Source organism: Molothrus aeneus, chromosome 2 (assembly GCF_037042795.1).
Source record: "Molothrus aeneus isolate 106 chromosome 2, BPBGC_Maene_1.0, whole genome shotgun sequence".
Lineage (NCBI taxonomy): Eukaryota > Metazoa > Chordata > Aves > Passeriformes > Icteridae > Molothrus > Molothrus aeneus.
In genome coordinates this window covers 21,272,553-21,293,007 of record NC_089647.1, presented here as the reverse complement: position 1 = coordinate 21,293,007, position 20,455 = coordinate 21,272,553, and the positions used below count along the sequence as shown (strand labels likewise).

At 41.6% G+C, this 20,455-nt stretch overlaps 1 protein-coding gene across 1 annotated transcript; it reads left to right on the top strand.

The window, feature by feature from the left end:
- The first annotated feature begins 310 nt into the window (after positions 1–310).
- TTF2 (transcription termination factor 2) lies at positions 311–20,048 on the top strand. The gene is made up of 23 exons (XM_066572060.1): positions 311–338; positions 422–533; positions 748–834; positions 1,900–1,966; positions 2,431–3,387; positions 4,285–4,411; positions 5,266–5,448; positions 5,667–5,824; positions 6,720–6,801; positions 7,095–7,208; positions 8,149–8,299; positions 8,967–9,072; positions 10,056–10,246; positions 11,121–11,274; positions 12,054–12,145; positions 12,866–12,948; positions 13,409–13,548; positions 14,313–14,483; positions 15,057–15,115; positions 15,994–16,147; positions 16,255–16,337; positions 17,308–17,382; positions 18,243–20,048. Exons 1-23 carry the CDS (start codon positions 311–313, stop codon positions 18,385–18,387), a joined length of 3,519 nt encoding a protein of 1,172 aa, XP_066428157.1. The 3' UTR covers positions 18,388–20,048.
- The last annotated feature ends 407 nt before the right edge of the window (positions 20,049–20,455 follow it).

Genomic DNA, 20,455 nt, shown 5'->3' with positions numbered 1-20,455 from the left:
TTTCCAGGACAGGTAGGTGTCCCGGGTGGAGCACGGCTCCCTCCGCACCGCGCAGGCTTTGGGAGCGCGACCGCGCCGGGTGCGCCACCGGGGCGGGGCCCGAGGCCACCCCTGCAAGACCACGCCCCTTGTTGTGTGGCCGCGCCCCCTTAGCATCTCCCCTCCCGTCTGCTCCGGCCCTCGGGGGCGCGAGGAGAGCACAGCGCAGCGGAGATTGGCTGCCCCGCCCCTGCCCCGCGCTGATTGGTGGGAGCGCCGGCCCGGCGGGATTGGCCGGTTCGAAGAGCAGGCGCGGCCGTGCTGCCCGGCCATGGAGGTCGTGCTGTGCTCCGAGCACGGTGAGGGGCGGCCCGGGGGCCTCCATGAGGGGCGGTGTGTGGGGGGCTTGGTCTGACCAGTTCCGTTCTTCCCTGCTCCGCAGGGTCCCTCTGCTTCCTGAAAACGGGCGTCCGCGATGGCCCCAACAAAGGGAAGAGCTTCTACGTGTGCGGGACGCAAGACTCCGCTGCCTGCGGCTTCGTCCTCCCAGCGCCGTAGGTGCAGGGCAGGGGCAGGGGCGGCAGGAGGGGGACGATGGGACAGGGGACACACTTGGCTGTCCTGAGGGAAGTTCACTGCTGCGTCAGCAGTCGCAAACTTGTTTTCTTACGTAGCCTTTGTTTTGTCGCAAGTGATTGCTTTGCGGTGGCAGTTTCCTGAGCAGTTCGTCTTGGCTGTATTGTTCCGCTTCTCCTTTCCTCCCTTCAGGGTTCCTGCTTCTCACTGCTTGATCCATGAGGGGTGCGTGGTGGAGCTGCAAGTCCTGGTTCAGCAACCGGACAGAGATGAATACCAGTAAGTTCCTCAGATTTTTAAAAAACCGAATGTCTGCCTTCAAACGGGTAAAACCTGTGTTCCTTTTTACTTCTTTATCGTATGTTCAGTGCTTAAAATAATATGTTCTCAAACTGATTCTGACTAATGGCCGTTTAGTCATTTACGTCAGAAAATCTTGAATCCTGTGATTAAGTAGTTTTTCTGTAATGAGGATTTAACGTCCACCTAAGCTGTACCTACGTTCTGTGGGAAAGGAGGCCCATTATTTAGAGTATCTCATTTTTATGATATCTTTGAAGACTTTGTAGGATGCTGCCTCTTAAAAATAAAGATTGTTATTCTTAGGATCAGGAGGCTCTTAGCTCTCTTTATTATTTATGAACAAGTGAGAGTTGAACTACCAATCATTCAAAGTGAAAACAGGGGTTTATTGCACATGTTGAAACAAATCATGTTGGAGAACCAGAGAGAACTTGCAGTTTCCTTCTAGAATTGAAGAGAGTCTTTGAGCCCTGAGGCCTTCACTTACCCTGCTTCCAAATGTTTGCCACTTTTATTAGCAGTTACATCCAATAGTATAAACCTGGGTCATCAGATAATGTTTGTTTTTAACAGAATTGAACATGGCTCTGTGATTGGATTCATCCAAACTCAGCATCAAATTCCCCAATGTTAGTTCTGATAAAGTACTTGCAGCAATCTTGGTTGGCTGCTAATTTAAAAAAAGAGTTGTTATAAAGATGAGGTAGCCTGTGCAGTGTAACTAAAAGAAGAGTTGTTTCCTTGCACCTTGAAATCATAAGATGCTTCTAAGGCTTTAAACATAGACAGTATTTTTGCCTGAGCAGTTACTCTTATATTGCTAAAATTTAGAAAAACCTCAAACTCTAGGAATCTTTATTCAGAGAACACTACTCCTGTAAAAAGCTCTGATCACAGCCTTTTGTTATGCAAAGGTCTGAATATAAAGTACAGACTCTTAGAACTTGTCTGTGATGTTTTTGGTGCAAACTACTTTTAAAATAATGCTTAGAGCTTCTTCATTGGCTTCTGGGATTGAAGTCTTGTTTTAATCCTTGGTAGGTTGTTTTACCGATGCCTCAAGAGTAAGTTGAATGGGAAGAAATGGTGTGGAAGCTTCCCATGGCAGGTAAGAGTGTTTTGTTTGTATTATATCGCCTTACTCTGGCATGGCTTTTCATTCCATATACCATAATCACCTCTGAAACTACTTAGTGGAAGATTTTATATTTTCCAGCCAAGAAGTGTATCAGGCCTGCTGTCCTCTAGATGAGATTTATCTTTCTTCTAAGTTGTGTGAAGTAATCAGTATTCTTCAGTCTTAGAAGAAGCTTGGATTTGATTTCTAGCTTTTTTTCTAGAGATTGTGCTATTGGGACTTGATCCCAAAAAACAATGGGAATTGCAAGAAAAAGTAGAAAACCAGCATTTATTTTGGATTTCTTATGAAATGTTATCCTGATTCTGTTAAAATGATAGGAAAGATGATCTTGGTAGAGGATGAAGTCTTGCTTGAGGTGATAAGGTTGTATGTGTTATTAACAGGCTTTAATAATTTGTACAGTAGCATTTACTGCCATGTACATATTGCAGGATCCAAAAGCTACCAAAGTGTCAAACCCCTTGGAATCCCAGTCCAGAACAGAATCTTTCTTCAATCCCACTAGTCAAAGAAATCCATTCAAAGTGCTAGATGAGAATCATGCACCATCATCCTGGAAACAAATGAAGCAAAGAAATGGAGAGGAAATTAAAGCAAAAGGAGATAAAGCAGAGAATGAGAGTGTGCTGGTATCACATAAAGAAAAGAAATTGACCTCTGATTCCTCCATAGAGACAGTACCTCTGGAAGAGCTCAAAAATAAAAAGAAATCATCCACAGGAAGTAAAAGTGACCCAGAACTTCAGGAGACTACAGTGTCTGAATCCAAACTTTGCCTTTCTGAGACCAGGAAAGGGAAAAATACACTTTCAGAGGAAGAGAAATATGGTGGCAGTGCCAGGGAATCCAAGAAGCCTTCGGATTGTGTGGACAAGGAGCCAGGCACAAGATCAAACCTCTTACCACTAAGTCTTGGAAAGCAAAGTACAAGTACCAAGCCTCCAGGAGAGGAGCAGCTTGGAGAAAAAAGCTTAAAAAGTTGTAGGGATAAACACACAAGAAAGAAAGATTGCAATGGTCAGAACAATGGTGAAATGACACCAATGTCTAAGGAAGATGTCCCTTCCCCAGCAGGAGCACAGTTGGCATCAGAGTGTGCTGCCCTGAGGGGAAGGGCAGAGGCAGAGCTGCCCAACACACAACTCGGGCCAGGGCTGCCACAGTCTCCTGGTGAAGCCTCTGCCAGTGATAGTGATAAAGAACAATTTGTTTGTTCTTCATCAGGTGAAAGTAAACCTGAGAAATCAGTTGAGATTCCTTCAGGAAAATCAGGAAAGAGTGTGCAGGGGACACCTTTGCCAGGAGCAGCAGCATCATATCACATGGAAGGATCCCAGGACCCTAAAGTGCTTCATAACCGTCTTCTACTCCAGCTGAAACAGAAAAAGGTCATTATTGCACCTATTATTTGGGGGTTTTATTGTTCTGTTTTCAAGGTGATTTCTGTTACTCATGACAGGCATCAGAATATGTATCCTCACAGCAGAAACTCAAAATGGGGCTTAGGAAGATGTGGCATGGAAGGCAATTCAGCCTTTGTACAGACTGGTTGCAATAAGCAGATACAGACCAATAACTTCAACGGTAGTACAATCTTCTGCCTTTGGGGATGCTCAGTTTTGACCCACCTGAGGTTGTGTCTTGCCTTTTACCCTGAAAATAATTTGCATAAAATGGAATAGTGCACAGCCAGTTTAACCTTTGTAAATAACATGGCTGTCTCTTGGCCTTGTGCAGTAGGAATGATTTAGCTATGAAAGCTTACATTGGGGTGAAATAAACTACTTGCCTGTTTGCTTTTTTTTTTCCCAAAAATTGCCAATCACTATGTTTTACAGTTTTCATTATGATCCCCCCCCCCCCTTTTTTGTCTGGAGTTCAGAACAGAACTTTGAAATGAAGTCATAACTGTTGTTTGTGCAAGCATAGAGAGAAAGGTGCAAGTAGGTTAAATGTTTTGAATGTTGTGAGAGATGTTAAGATTGTCTGACTCACCTGACTGCCTGTTTCATAAAAAGGAGGAATCCCTGTGTCCTTCCATATTTTCTAATGAAACACTAATGGTTAGTTTTCTAAAGAACCCTAATGGTTAGTTTATTTTCTCCTAAAAGACTGTTTAATTGCACTGAATGGCACTGGAAAGCTTTTGGAGACTACAGAACAGTATCTAAAAGCAAATTAAAATGGGATAGGATTAGTTCTTTTTAGACTTCTGACCTGATTGTTCTGTGTTGGCAGAGAGCTTGGTGACCACACTCAAGTTTTGGTTTCTTTCTTTTTTGCAGAGTACATTGGCTACAGTGAATGTTCAGATGCTGCCAGATAAAGGGGAGCGCTTATTAAAGCAAGTGCAGGATTTGGAAGCTGCACTCAGTGGTTTTAACATTTCAACAGCAGATACTAGTGAAAAAGGTAGGGCTAATTTTTTTTTTTTCTCCAAAAGTTTACAAAACAGTTTGTCTTAAAATAGTTGTTAATATGCAAGAAGCATAGCATATACTTATATATGGCCTGCGGTCTATAAAACCACCCTCAACAGGGTCTGTTGAGATTTACTGAAGAGGAAAATTGTTAATTGCAAAGTACATGTCTGGGAGCTGATGAACGGAGCAAGTCAAATGTTTCCTCTGTAATGTAGTGGCTTCCCAAGGGAATTTCCTCCCACCCTTAGGATCTAGGTTTCCAGCTTTGGCTACATGACTAAGACAGGTATCTCTATGAGAACATGCCAATGAAGTGTTCACTCCCTCTGTTGCATTATGAATCTGTGTAGTTCATGCATGTTTGTTATCACTGAATATTCCAGCTACCAGATTCAAAATGGGCAGCTTCCAGTGTGCCACTCCTGAGAGAGAAAAGCTCATGAGCTCTTTTGGCCCATTTGTTCTTGGATATATAGTTTTTGTTTCCAAAATATTGAGAAGAGACACGGCTTCAATATTAATAAATTATCTGGGAACAGGGTGCAAAACTGACCTTGTTTGCACTACTCTGATCACAGCTGCAGAATTCACTGTATTGCTGTAAACCACATACTGAGGCTGCAGCTGGACACATTGCCTGTCACACCAGCAGGCCGAGAGCACATGTTCACAGTTGCAGTAGCTCAGGTGATGTGGTAATCTGCTATTAAACTGGTGTCACCACTTCATAGTATTTTGCAAGCAGACTGTTGGGCAAAATGAAGGCTCTTGTCTGGGCTGTAGAGCAAGGCTCTTGAGATTCACTGTCCAACCTTTTCCGCCTGTGATTCCTTTCTCCTTAAGGGCAGGATAGCACAAGCAGCAGCTGCTGTGAAGAGTCTTTATCTAACCCAGTTGGGAGGCCAGGTGGTACAAAGTCGATAGCACTTCTCCTGCTTCAGGATCCTACAGCAAATGCCTCTGCAGGCTCACAGAGTCACCTCTCAGCTGCTGCTACTTTGGGTTCCAGTGGCCAAAGTTTTGGAAGTAAGTACAGAAAGACTTTGCTATTACAGAGAACCCAGTTAAGTACGATTTCTGAAATAATCCTGCAATTTATGGATACATGTGAGAGTACTAAGCCTGTTTTGTTGCTGCATACTGTCCCTCAGGCATCTGTAGTCACTGAAGTCAGTCTCTGGGGTGAAAGATCTGTTTGGGAAAGTTAGCTTTGTAGACACATCTCTGGTACTGTATCTTTGCAGTGAGTGTTGGTGTGCAGAATCTGTATGAAGAAAGAATGACAGAACACCGAATCAGGGCTGTACACAGTGCCACATTTGAGGCTATTAATCATCTTCACAAATCTCTAGAATCCTGTCCAACAGAGGAGACAGCAGCTGAAGATCCCTCTGGACTGAAGGTGGGTTGGCAAGGACGGAAGCTGTCATGCTGATGAATGAATCACAACATCTGAGTGGTACCCTAGAGCATTCCTTCCTTCCCACTTTGACATACTTTGCATCCTGCTGGAAGGAGATACTCTATTTAGTTCCATCCATGTTGTTTGTATGTGACTGGCAGAACAGAGGTGTGAGGAACAGGCTGAGAACTTCATTTTTCATTCTTCCTGTTGAGCTACAAGAAATAATCTTTCATAAAAGGTTTGCAGGTGATTTACGTTCATGGAATGTGATGGACTCCAGAGTAGTTCTGATCTGTTTGAGGTTATATACAAGGTATTGGAACAAAGGCATGTGCCTCTACAGGATGTAGATGCATATATGTTGTGTCACTTGTCTTAGGACCTTTTCAGTGGTGGGGAAGGCCACTGAATGTCCTGTGATGGTAGTATGTAGTCCCTCTTCCTGTTTTAAGAGTCTGTAGGGGGTCTTAGACTCTGTGAGAAAAGGGGAAGTGTTCTCAATCCCTTTCCTTGATAGTGGTAGCTGTTGTAAGCAAGGCAATCTGGGGTGGATTTTCCCGCTCAACAAGCCATCATTATCTGCTCTCTGAGAGCACTCTGAGGCATTAGGCTGGTTAGCGCAGGAAACATTAGGAAGACTCACATATGGCACTGCTTACCTCCTGTCTGCAGAAGTTGCTTACCTTGGGTATCCCAGCCCCTATGGAAAAGGATCAGGTAGGTAAACTCCTTTTAGTTGGATTGTAGTAAAATCCTACTTTACTGATATGAAACTTTACTGATATGAAACACCTCTTAAAACAGTTGAACATGGCAATTGGTACAGGAAGCAGAAGTGTCTAAATTTTGCCAGGTATTTCCTTCAAATTCTCTGTCTCACTCACCCCCTCAGGTCCCACTGCTGCAGCACCAGAAACAGGCGCTCTCATGGCTCCTCTGGAGAGAGAGTCAGAGGCCGTGTGGAGGAATTCTGGGTGAGCAACAGAATGGCAAAGTGGATTTTGTGGGGCAGATCTATGGCAGCAAAGTTGTGCATGTAACTTACTTGGAGGCCAATAACTGGTAGACATGTCAAAAGGGCTTGTTTTCTGTGCCCTATTACCAAGTACAGTTATTAACCAATTGCTAAATCATACCCTGACATTTTCATCTGTGTATTTTTGATTTTCTGGGTTCCCCAGGACACTTTCTGTTGTAGTATTTCATTCAGTGTAGATCCAAGGGGGCTCATTTCTGCAGGTGATAACTTGCGTGCGTCTTTTTGCAGCGGATGACATGGGCTTAGGGAAGACTCTAACCATGATTGCTCTCATTCTGGCCCAGAAGCAGCTGAAGACAGAGAAAAGAAAGGAGACATTAGAAATATGGCTATCCAAAAATGGTACAGAATTTTTTCCATTCTACAGCACATGCATTATGATGAAGTGCCATCTGAAATACCTAAAGCATTATAGGTTAAGGGGTTGTAGAGCAACACACTGTATCTGTGCTCATATTCCTTCTGCAGGAAGCTTTCATTTGGCTAAATTGTACTGTGCCTCCTTACATGGCCTTTCTCTGATCAGGGTCATTTTTGTCTCCCATTGGATGTGTAGGATTTTCCAACTCATTACTTTATATTGTTTGGAGATCTTTTTTTTTTTTTAAGGATTTCCTGAAGTAGTTAAAGCCAGCATATCACAGAATCACAAGGTTGGAAGAGACCTTCAAGGTCATCGAGTCCAACCTGTTCCCTGACACCTCAACTAAATCATGGCACTGAGTCCCACATCCACTCTTTTTTTAAACACGTCCAGGCATGGTGACTCCACCACCTCCCTGGACAGACCATTCCAGTACTTTGTCACTCTTTGCATGAAAAACTTATTTCTAATATCTAACCTGTATTTCCCTTGATGCAGCTTGAGACTGTGACCTCTTGTTCTGTATGTTGCTGCTTGGAGAAAGAGACCAACCCCCACTTGACTACAACTACCTTTCAGGAAGTTGTAGAGAGTGATATGCTGGGTTTGCAAAAGATTTCACAGTTTTTTAAACATATGCGTAGTTTTCATAGGGACTTCAAATAGTTACTACTCACCTCTCTGTAACTGATCTTTTTTCTTTCCAACTCTCCCCCAAAGATCATTTTTATCTTGTCCACAGACACTGGGGATGTTAGTGCTTTTTTAAAGAGTATTGCTTCTGTGTCCACAGTTTGCACTGTCTGTATCCTCATGGAATTGGTTGGACACTCTTCTCAATTGCAAATTCCAAAAATTCTGTCTTTGTTCTAGTCTAATGTGAAGACATTGAAACTTGTCTGCAATATTTTCTTTTAGACTTCACTATTATCCCTTCCCATGGCACTTTAGTTATTTGTCCTGCATCCTTGATCCATCACTGGAAGAAAGAGATTGAGAGACGTGTGGTCTTTGGCAAACTGAGGGTCTGTCTGTACCACGGGGCAAATCGAGATAAGCATGCAGAGGTGTAAGTGCTAAACCATAAATATGACTGAGAAAAACAAAATACGATGTAGCAAGAGACACCATTTATCAAAATTGAAATGAAAGTGGATGTAGAATGATGGGAGAATGTGAAGTATTAAAATGTGGAAGGGCCAGAAAGTCAGACTGATGTGTGCTATCAAGGTGTATTTAGTAAAACATTTATGGCCTGTGCCCATGCTCAGTGGTTCTGGTGGAGGTTGTTGTTGCTTTTGATAACAAAATAAAGGTGTATATTCTCCAAAAGAGAATATAAAGATTGTCAATGGCAGTTTCTTCCATGCTTGTGCTTGGTAGTTGTATTTTTTAATGTATATAATTCAGTGTGTTTTCTAGACCTCTTCAGGCCATGCTGAGCAGTATTCCTGGGTGCCTGGCTCTAAGTACTGCTCATGCCATGTGGTGTGCATTCTGATCAATGGGCTTTTCCTGTAATCTTGAGCTTGATGTGTCTACTTCCAGTATCCTTAAAATGGGGACAATGTGTTTTTCCTGTTTAACTGCAAAGAAGCTCAGTTTTCTGTAAAAGAGTTTCAGCTTGTGTCGCACTGTGTTGTTCTTAAATGCATACTTCAGCATGCATGTAGTCTCTCTTGCAAAAAAAATTCTTATTGGTTCTTGTTCCTGATTACTACTTTCTTTTAATTCAGGCTTTCTGGATATGATGTTGTTGTCACAACCTACAGCCTTCTCTCCAAGGAGATTCCCACAACCAAAGAGGAGGGGGAAGTCCCTGCTCAGGACCATGATGTGGAGGTGAGAAGCCATAATGTCAATAGGGAATTGCCTTAAAGTTTTGTTCTCAGGTGTTACAAACCATTGTTGTTTGAAGTAGCACCTTATATGTGCTACAGTGAGCAGCAACTTGATTTTTTTTTTCATAAACCCCTGTTAATTATTTTTGTAAAAGCAAAGTGATGAGAGGAAGTGCTGTGAAGTGGAGCAAGAACAGATATATTCACAATATATATGTTCTGTAGAATTATAGAATATGTTACATTGAATTCAGACAGTTGAAATGTCTTGAAAAGTAATTTCAAGAATGCAATGATGAATCTCATTCTCCTTTGAGGTGAAGGTGTAGTAGAATCTTCTGTTTGTTGCTTGAAGCGCTAATGCCACCCCAAACTACCAGAAACCTCAGGCTCTGGGTCAGTCTGAACTGAGACTGAGGCAGCTTCCATGCTGCCTTGAAGAAACAGCAGTGTGCTGGCTGGACTATGAAAATAACAATGTGATTGCTGAGTGCTGACTGAAATGACTACACAGTGTAGAGGAAGTCTCTTGCTGTCTCCTACCTCTCTGCCCAGCTCTAGATGTAGCTCTCGATGAAAACAGGACTTGGAATTTTCTGAAATTTCTAGGTGGCATCTATAAAATTTTGAGAGATCAGAATAATTATATGTGGTCCTTCATCTCAGCATAGCAAAACTTTACTGATAGGAAACACCTCTTGAAACAACAACATTATAAGATAAAATGTTAAAAGCAAGAAAATGAACAAAATACTAGAAATTGTTATTGAGATCAGGCAAATAAGTTAGTTTTTGGCTTATGAACTTTAAACGTGGAAGCTTTAAAGGGATGATTTTTGGAGACTATTTCTTACATGACAGTAAGAACACAAACTGCTGCTGACTAACATCACAAAAATACTTTGTGCTGGAAAAATGTGTTTGCTTGTGCCTCCTTAGAGAACCTAGGTTTTGATTCAGATTATAGTATGCTTTTTCTTTCAGAGTGGATCATCTCCCTGTTCCCCTTTGCTCAGGGTAGCTTGGGCTCGAATTATATTGGATGAAGCTCACAATATTAAAAACCCACGGGTTCAAACCTCTATAGCTGTGTGCAAATTGAGAGCCAGTGCCAGATGGGCTGTCACTGGGACGCCAATACAGAACAACTTGCTGGACATGTACTCTCTGCTGAGGTGAGCTGGCTGCACGTGACACATGGGCAGGGATCCAGTTTTAGTAATTCTTCTCTGATGAAGTGCTGAAGTTGTTTCTAAGTTTGAGATGTCTTTAAGATATGTGGAGTAGTAGGATTAGTTATATTAATGGTTAGCACCATTAGGTAGTAGGATTAGTTATATTAATGGATTGCAAAGGCTGTGGTGAGGCATTGCAAAAGTCTGACCATGTGTTGCATGTAGCTTTTCTGCCTCCGTGGAGAACAAAGGGGAAATTACCTTGGATCTCCTTTGTCTTCAGGATGAGTATGCACAAAACCAATTTTAATGAACAGAGGTTTTTTGAGTTAATCCCTGTTGTTACCAGGGCATCCTGGGAGGACCTTCTTGGAGTGTTGTGCTACGAGGGCATTGAAGGAAAGAGTGAAAACTTTGGATTCTCTGAACAATGATAAACAGTGCTCCTCATTGCTGAGGGAGGAAAAGTTACAAATGGTAACAGAGAGAACTTGCATTTGAGATTAATTTTGGATAATTGAAATTAACTGTCAAGTAAGAAGTTTGCTATTTTGAAATAACCAATGAATATGCTTTTTGGCAAGTGCATCTGGATGTCCTTTGTTTGCTGGTTGTGCTTGAAACATAATGGGCTAAGAGGAAGTGATGGGTACAGAATCAGAAAGAGGTACTTACAGTATTAGTGATGGTAGGACATCTAAGCAAACAAGTTATTACCACCATTACACTGGAAATTAATTACTGCTCCTTGGTCATGCAGTTACAGCATTTGGAAATGGTTTGTTTTGGTACAAGAAGTTTGGTTCTGGTCACTCCAGAGTAAGTGAAGAACTCTTCTTCCCTTGGTATGAAGTCTCTTTCCTTCCTGTCACAGGTTTCTACGTTGCTCTCCTTTTGATGAATACAAAGTTTGGAAGTACCAGGTAGATAACAACACAAGGAAGGGAGGGGAGAGGCTAAGCCTCTTAACCAGGAGCCTCTTACTGCAGAGAACTAAGGACCAGTTGGATTCAGCTGGCAAGCCCCTGGTAAGAGCTTTACCCTCCAAAACTGTACCATCATTCCATTGTTTTCCTTGCAGCAGACAGTTAGTTATTTACATGCATAAATTTGTTAATGGGTGGGGTTTCCCATCTGCTGCAGCCTCTTGAGCAAGAGAAGCAAATGTCTGTGGGATGATTTGGTTGCTTACCCAGAAAGCAGAATTAAAGGAAATAATGAAACCTTTCAGTTATAAATCACATATTATTTATATCAGACCAAAATATGCCAAGTAATTGCATATAGATGGCCACTTAGTGGAAGGTTAGTCTAGATCACTGGACTAGCCTAGGTCTGAGAATCCAAGCTGCCACATGTCAAATAGACCTGGTGTGTGCTGGAGCATTGGCTTTCTGCGTTGCTTTTTACAAACAGTCTGTTGAATGGAATATTAGTCATAGGTGTTTCTTAAGCCTTTAAAAGGTATAGTTTTAGTCTACTGTCTGATTTTGAAAGGGGAAATAAGGTACTTTAACAACACAAAAATTTATCCCTTTGTGGTAGTTGTTGAGCAGTCCATACATAGTATGAACTTGTTATTGGATGAGCTGGAATAAAGATTTTATTGTGAGTGTTAACCAGGCTCCTTCGAGTTCTGTGAGTGTCTGTTTTGTCATAACTGCGTTAATACATTTGGCTTTAGTGAACTAACAGCTATCTTCTGAGATTTAGTGTGTTTGTTGTGTTAAATCTTGGATTGCTGCTGTTTGTGATGCTCTCTAAGACTTGCACTACATACATCTGATCCTGTGAATTTTCACTTCAGGTATCTCTGCCCCAGCGTAGGACGCAGTTGCATCAGTTAAAACTTACAGCAGAGGAGCAATCTGTGTACAATGTGCTCTTTGCAAGATCCAGGTATGAATGTGGGTAGAGATATGGTATTTTGTGGGTTTGTTTCTTGTTGATATGGAAATCAGAGGAGACATTCACTTAGATGAGGAGGGCTTTTGGATAAATTCCTGTTAATTTTTTTTCCATTCTGATTTATCTGTCTAGTGTGTTTGAAAATACACTGCTTGTTCAGGTAGCAGGCAAAACTGAATAATTTCTTTTCTCCCATATATTCATGCCTTATATGAGCTCTGTATTCTAGCCTTACACTTAATCTCACTGATTTCAAGACTCCAAAGATTTGGAATTGCAACAAGTAGTTCTTAAATGATGATGTGTGAGCACCTGTAAATGAGAGAATTATAATCTTTGCTCTGTGATTCTTGTACAGTTAGGAATTATACTGGCCTCTCCAGATAGCAGTAATGCAAGCCAGCATCACTTTGTGTTCTCCTAGGCTCTTTCAGCAGTCTCACTGTAAAGACTTTCCCTTCCTTTTAAATATGGATTTAAAAGTGTTCTCATACTCAAAAGGCAACTTGCTTTCTCTTGTGAATTACAAAATGCATCTTTGGTTTTGATCATACTCAGGTTAAACAAGACTGGGGTTTTTTTGGTGATCATTTTTGTGACTGAATGATTAATAAAACCTTCCTTACCTTAATGCATCATCAGCTTGCTAAGCTCAGGTCTCTCCTGCCTTTTTTCTTGCTGTGAATCCCAGTGTCTTTGTCTTTTTTACAGGTCAACACTACAGTCATACCTAAAGAGACAAGAGCAGAAAAATGAAGACAGAGAGTATGATGGTGATAATCCGTTTGAGAAAGGTTTGAGCATGCCCTCGCCTAAAAACATTTTCAGAAGTGGCTCTTAAGTGCACAGCTCAGAAGGGGGAACAGACCTGGGGTCAGGACTTGGAAATTCTTCAGAAAATGCTCCCCTCGTGTTCCAAAGACTTATACCTTAGAATACTAAGTGTGTTCTCGTCGTTGTGGCTCTGGGAAAATCTCTTACCCTTCTGGGCCTAAAATTGCTTTTGAAATAAAGGTCTAGTTGCTCAGATAACATATGTCAGCATTAATGTATGGTATATCATACTCTGACTTGTGTTATCTTTTTTTCCTTTTTTAACTTAAATTGGGGGTTGATGAGTTCCTGTGTTAAATCAGGTATTTGCTTGCCTGTTCATTCTTGACTCCTCTTTGTGAACCTCTTCCTGGAGGTGGATGGGCAGTGCTCAGAAATGCTTCCAAGAGCTCTTGATGTTTTGTCTTCCTTCCTTGGCAGTTGCACAAGAGTTTGGAGTCAGTCAAAAGGAATTTCTAGCAGGCTCACAAAGTGCCTCCCAGGTCTCAAGTACTGTCCATGTCTTGTCCATGCTCTTGAGGCTCCGTCAGTGCTGCTGCCATCTCTCCTTACTGAAAGTGGTAATTGCATTGTAGTGGTATGGGGGTTTTGTGGGGATTTTTTCAAGTGTTTATGCAAGTTAACAGACTTGGTAACACCTTTGTTTCTCTTAGCTATGAGAGTATGAATAGAGTCAATTTTAGAACTCTGTTTTGAAGCCCAAGATGTTTTAGATGGGCTTACCTTCTACGGAAGAGTTCATCAGCATAACTTATACAGGCAGCTGTGTCTTTGGAAATACATTTATTCGGACAAAAAGGGAACTAGAATTTTAATGGTAAAAAAGTCTTAATCTTAACATAGTCTCTTGAAAAGTGCACAAGTGTAGCCTGTTTCAAGGGCTTTTGTATTGGAGAGCTCTGTCAGTGCTTTGAGGTTGCCTTGCATGAAGCAGACTAATCTTTCAGGAGTTCTCTGCTCTGAACTATATATATATATATCAGCTGTAGAGAGAGTTCAGCTATTAGGGGAACACACAGGAATTTATGTGCTAACATCTGTAATCCTGCAGTTGTTAAATGCTGAGGCACGGGGGGAGTCCAAGGAGACTGGACCACAGGAAATGGCTAAGCTCACATGCTTTCCCTACACTGCCCCTTTTGGGGCAGAATAAAGGTCCAAAGGAACGATTTGATCCAGTAGTGTTTCTTAATTGTTCTGTCTTCATATTGCAGAGCATCCTTCAAACCCAGTGTCCTCAACAGATACTGTGCTGACTGGATCAGTACTAAATTTGATCTCAGATTTGACTGTGATCTCTTATTATTTTCCTTTCTTCCCACAGGCTCTGGATCAAGTTAACTTGAAAAGTGAAGGCCTTGCACTCTCCATTGAGGAACAGCTTGGTGCTTTGACACTGTCTGAGCTCCAGACTCCTGATTCCAAGTCAACAGTCTACCTCAATGGCACAGCTTTTGAAACAGATATCTTTGACATCACCAGGGAGAGCACCAAGGTATTCTGGTTGTGGCATTCTTACCTTCCTTGAGAAGCTTGGATTTCAGCACTTTGCCTCTTAAATGGTAATTGCAGATCAGGCTAAGTTGCCAATTGAGATGAAATCAGATGAATAGGTTGATAGCCTGCTGAGCCCCTTCTGGGAACTCCAACTTCTCACACGTTGAGCAGTACTTTTAGTAAAGCTGTGACAATGTGACTGCTGAAAAACTAAGTGAAAATCTTAACCACTGGATTCCCAGAACCTCAGAAGAGCTTGTATGTGAGATCATGGTGCTTGTGATGAGCAAGAAAAAAGAGGTGGCAGCAAGAGGAGAGGTTGCAATAACTTCCCACAGGAAGGCTGGAATCCGTAAGACAGGCTTGTATGATTTGATTTCCTGGCCCTGTTTTCTGTGGGGAGTGTTCTTACCAATGACTATTAAAATCTCTTCAAACTCTAAACACAGAAGAAATTTCAGTTGAAAAGCTATTTTGATCACTTTCTACTTTTAATAAAGAATATCCAAGCATGAGCTGGATTATGAGAGCAAGCAGACTAATGTTTTGGATTTTTTTTTTTTTCCTGCAGATAGCTCAACTCTTGGCCGAATTGAAAACCATTCAGAGTCACCCAGAGCCTCATAAAAGGTTAGGAACCATGTCCTTTTCTTTAGTCATAGTGATTGAGAGAAGCACATTGTTTCTTGAGAACAGCAGAAATAGCTTAAAATAATTGAATACAAAACTCATGGTATGATAAAATGGTGTCGGTACTGCAGTAGTTGAACATAAGTCTTGAGGAAAAAAAAAGTCTGAGACAAAAGAGGGGAGTTTAAGATACAGATAAGTGTCAACATAAGGGAATGTGCGAGAAGTCTCAGGCCTTGAGGCCCAGGAAGCCTATTCTCCAGAAGTAGGATTGGGAATAATTTTGTTGTGATGAGAAGTATTTGCCCACCCTACAACCAAAAGTGGAGGACTAAAGTAGAGATTAAAACTGAACCTGGTAGAGATAAAGGAATGCATTGATCAGAGGACCTATAGAAAGCTTTTTTCCAGTCTTTTCCAAAAAGTATTCCCTTCATAAGAATGGGAGCACCAACATTGCTTTTGTTCCCTTTCAAGAAACTATTAAACAAGTTACTGCCTCAGAAACTGTTTAGTCCAACAAACTGGAGAGTGAGAGGCTATAGTGAATCTGAATCTAAATTTGGTGTTGGTATTGATTTTTGTGATTTTCAGAAAAAGCTGTGTTGTGACTCAGGTTTGTGGTTGGGAGGTGAAAATGTAAAATCCAAAAATAGAGGTGAAAGTTATAGACTTAATTTATATGAAGTTTATTGGTTATTAGTCTATCACAGTAAGTTCTACCACTACACCTCTATTTCTGAATTGGGAAGGGGCTTGGCTCCAGTTTGCAGTGGGGAAGAGTGCCTGAATTGTTGTGTCCCCTTGGGTGAGACACTGTAATGACCAAACTGTTTCAGTACCGAGTGCTGGTTATGAACTCCCTGTTCTCTCTCCAGCGTGGTTGTCTCTCAGTGGACAAGCATGCTCAAAGTTGTAGCTGTGCACCTGCAGCGCCTGGGGCTGAAGTATGCCACAGTGGATGGCTCTGTCAATCCCAAACAGAGGATGGATGTGGTGGAAGAGTTCAATAACAATCCCAAAGGGCCTCAGGTATGCGTTCAGGGCAGGGAAGTATTCCCTAGCCCTGCTGTGAGCAGTTGTGATGTCTGACTCAGTGGTTGTAAACAGGTTCCTTAACTCTCTTTTGGCCTTTGAAGGTAATGTTGGTCTCATTGCTGGCTGGAGGCATTGGACTGAACTTGACTGGAGGAAACCATCTCTTTCTCCTTGACATGCACTGGTAAAGAGAAATACAAATTCCATCTTGGAGAGGATATGTAGGGCGTGCTGCTTGCTTTGTCACTGGATGTAATGTTTGATGCAACTGGGTTAGGCAGGAGGTGTTTAGCTTATATTTGGGGTTAGTGGTTAGTTAGGGGAAAGTGTTTTTACTGTGGCCTTCATCCGAGATACTGATTTGTCAATCCAGTGCTCACTGCCCTGAAGTACAGTACTCTAGGGGCAAGAAAAAATACAGGAATATAACAGCAATCCAGGTATGCAGCTCTGTATCACAAAATGCTGCAGGGACTTGGCAGTCCCTGGCTTAATTTCTTACAGTAATAGAAATGGTGCAGTAATGCCTACAGGCAGTTTGGCTTGAAATAAATCAATGGTGTCGAGCATAGTCTGTAACTGGGCCCAGCTAGAGTACCTTTGGGTTTTACATATGAGAAGAGTGTGTGCAAGCTCCTGATATTTGTGCTGTCTCATCAAAGTCACAGTCGTGCGTTTTTTAAACTAAATGTTACTCATGAGAACTTAAAAAGCAAACGAAATGTTTCTCATACAAAACCAACTGCTAAGTAGTAGCATTAAGGAGATGCTTCTACAATATGGAGGTTACACCAACAAGTATTCCCTGTAACTTTATCAGATGGACCCACCTCTTATGTAAATATTCCTGAGTGATGGCCTTTTTCACTGGGGTTTGCCTTTTTGCTTCTCTCTTTCCTTACCACCTACTCAGCTTTCTCTGAGTAGCAACTGTTGGCCAGGCTTGGGGCTACATGGACCAGTGGTCTCAGTCATGCAGTTGGCTTTCCCAGGGCAAGGGGAAGTTAGGGTGAAGGCTGGCCATCAAGCTGGTAAACCTGAGGTAGCCTGGGAGCAGTTTTAGTTCTACAGAGGAAGAAAACAGGATTCCCTGGAGGCAGGAAAATGAGTGAACTGTTTTGTTTTGTTTTGGTTTTTTTTTAATTACCTTTTAGGAATCCTGCTCTGGAGGACCAGGCATGTGACCGCATTTACCGAGTGGGGCAGAAGAAGGATGTTGTGATACACAGGTCAGCATTTTACTTTGCAGAAGGAGGAGCTGCTGCTTATATACTGTCTGGCTTTAGTCAGTGAGATGAGACCTTGTTTTCTCTACTTATAGCTAGACACAAGGTCTGACAGTGGCATTGAGATTTGGGCAGTGAGATAAACATGTTTTCATGTGTTCTGTGTGGCACTTGCATGCATGTGGCACAGGACAGCATGTTGCTGTCCTGACAGCTAGCAGGGTTTCTTGTTTTTCAGCCTGTGGATTATTGGGGGTGTCCTGTTCATTCCTGAGAACAGTTTGGGCACCAAAAGATTTCTCTTAATTGAGTGGAGATTTTTTCACTGTGATCCCTAAGCCGGAATCTTTCTAGTATCACTAATAAAAAACACATGAAGCGTTTCTAATAAGTGGCAAAGTTGACTTTTATAAAAAGCATCTGTAGCTAAGTACTGAAAGATTAAATTAGTTGTTGTAAATGCACAGCACATTCAAAGACTTGAATCTAAAATGTTCTTTTGGGTACAATGTTTTTTGTATAATAGGTGCCATCAGTTATCATGCAATAATTACAGGATTTTGTCACACAATTGCTGTTACTTCAGATGACCAAAGTTGAGACCTGAAGTGCATCGGACTTATATTTGAAATGCTATTGTGGTTGGATATGAGGATAGCTGTTTTCTGTTCAAAGGTTGTCTCAGTTTGAGACAAAATAGGAGGAAAATATTTTGTCAGTCACATAATTGGCTAATTATTAATTTCTAAGTAAGATTAATCTTTTGAAATGTACTGGGGAAGTGTTTGAATAACACTGATGGTTTTTTTTCTAGCACTTGAGATGGTGTGGATTTGTTTTGTCCTTTTTAAATTTTTTTTTAGATTTGTCTGTGAAGGAACGGTAGAAGAAAAGATCCTACAACTCCAGAAGAGGAAGAAAGGTCTTGCCCAGCAGGTTCTGTCAGGCAAAGGAGAAAGCTTCACTAAGCTCACTCTGGCTGACCTTAAAATTCTCTTTGGCATCTAATTATCCTTTGCAGTACCCAAGAGAAAGTAATTTATATCTGTGAATAACTGCAGATTTCATCATAAGGCTTCTGTTCCGAGGTGGTCGTTTATTTTGAACAAACAACTACATTTTTGTAACTGTTCTGGAAAGTTATCAACTTCTAATAGCTAGTTTTAATATTGATCATTTATACAAAAGTTAATAAAGTTTTAAGGTATTGTTTTGAAACAAATGGTTCTTGGTTTTCTCTGAATGCCTTCTACTTAGAATACTTTTCTTTTCAGGACAGGAGATGCACAGGCCTAAGTGAAACAAGAACAAGGGAAACAAATGTGAGGTAGGGAAGTTCAGAGGTTGTGTGGGCATGAATAAAGAGAAAAAAATTGAGCATGATTCTGTAAGACTATATGCATTTTAGAGTTTTAAGTAACAAAATTAAGGAAGGACTTAGAAGAATACTATCGCTGTTAAGCTCATTAAAGAAAGGCATGGGATACACTTTTAATGGAGCAAAAGAAGGTGTCGGTTTATTCCCGTGTCTCTTTATATAGAGTTTTAAAGAACACCTTTGTCTATCCCTGATTGGGCAGTAACATGTTGTTACCCCGTATTGATTGGTCACTCAGTCCCCTGGTGTGTACATGCAGAAAGAGTTGTTTGTGACATAGTTTCATTTTTCTACCTAAGGGTTGCAAAAACAGTTCGTACAGGTGGCTAGTGTTTTTCACAATCCTAGAGTTTTTTCTCAGGAAAAAAAGCAGGAAAGTAGGTTGTTTTCCACTGCTGCAGGACTCTGTTCTCACAAATAGCTGTCAGCTTTCTCACAGCTTCTGTTGGCTCAAGTCAGGGTTCAGTGTGTAAGGCCTTTGGCCTGCTGTTCCACCAATACAAATACTTCACTTTCTCCTTTGTTCTTGAGGAGGACGTTTTCTACCCTGCTGAAAATATTTACTGAAGCAGGGACCTAGATTTCTTTTATGTTTCTATGAAACGGAACCTGAGTTTCTAATTGTTGTGGGGATTTTTTTGTGACTATTAGTTTTGAGGACATTCTGAAGTTGAAGGCCTAGCATCTACCTTTAGCTGCCATCTCATGAACTGGCAAATTTCTGCTGCAAAGTGTAATGAGTTAATGTCTTAGTTTGTTCATCAAGTTGCTAAAAAGACTATAAGAGGGGGAAAAGCCAATAATAGAAAAAAACCTGCAAGGATAGATGTAACCAGCTAATATGTTGCAAGATGAATATAACGGGCTAATATATTGCAAAATAACTGTCATAAGGCTTAAACTGCAAACTGTCAGAAGCTAATATTTTGAAAGACTAACTAAGCAAATGTGTAACTATATGTAGCTATGTGCCTATATATGGTAAAGGCTATTGTAAGACCTCAAGGAAGAGGACGGGAGCCTTCGTCCAGACGACCACCAGAAGGCAGAATAAGACCCCCTAGCAACTATCGGCACAGATGCAGAGAACACCGGAAGGCCACCCAACAACAACAGATAAAAAGGAGGACTGAACTGCCAAGTGGCGTGGGCCGATGGTGGAGTGGTGACTCCCCGGCTACACCCAGCACTCCCGGGTGAGTGCAAGCCTTTTGTTGGCTGCACCCAGCACTGTAATTTGCCTATTATCACTTGCTCTATCAATTAATAAATTACATTTTATTTGGATTCACTTGTCGGTGGTTGGTTCCTCACTGCAACTTATAACACAAAGTGATGTGAATGTGTGGTTTTGGTATTCAAAGTAAAATTATTTTAAAGTACTAATAAATAAGTGACTTCGGTTTGCACAGTTATCTACAGATCGGAGCAAAACTGTTTTTCTAATGTTAATGCAGGTCTCTGGACTGCTCTAATCTAAGCAGGTCGTTGTAACCCAAAAATCCTTGGTCTCTTGTTGAGGGCTGAGAGCTCCCTTCACCTGTGGTCACTGAGGTGGTGACAGAACTGTGGTTCCTGCTGCTGAGTGGTGTTTCAGGCTGGTCTGTCGGGGGCGCTTATACAATGCCTGGAGGCTGCAAGGGGCAGCCGGGCTGCTGTGCCACCCTGACATGGCTCTGCCGCTGCCCCGTCTGTTCA

Bases quoted from the DNA above. Each gene is read 5' to 3' on its own strand.
- TTF2 (XM_066572060.1), top strand. From the start codon at position 311: ATGGAGGTCGTGCTGTGCTCCGAGCACG. The intron at 534-747 runs GTAGGTGCAGGG...TCCTCCCTTCAG, and splicing joins GGCTTCGTCCTCCCAGCGCC to GGTTCCTGCTTCTCACTGCT. The intron at 5,449-5,666 runs GTAAGTACAGAA...GTATCTTTGCAG, and splicing joins CAGTGGCCAAAGTTTTGGAA to TGAGTGTTGGTGTGCAGAAT.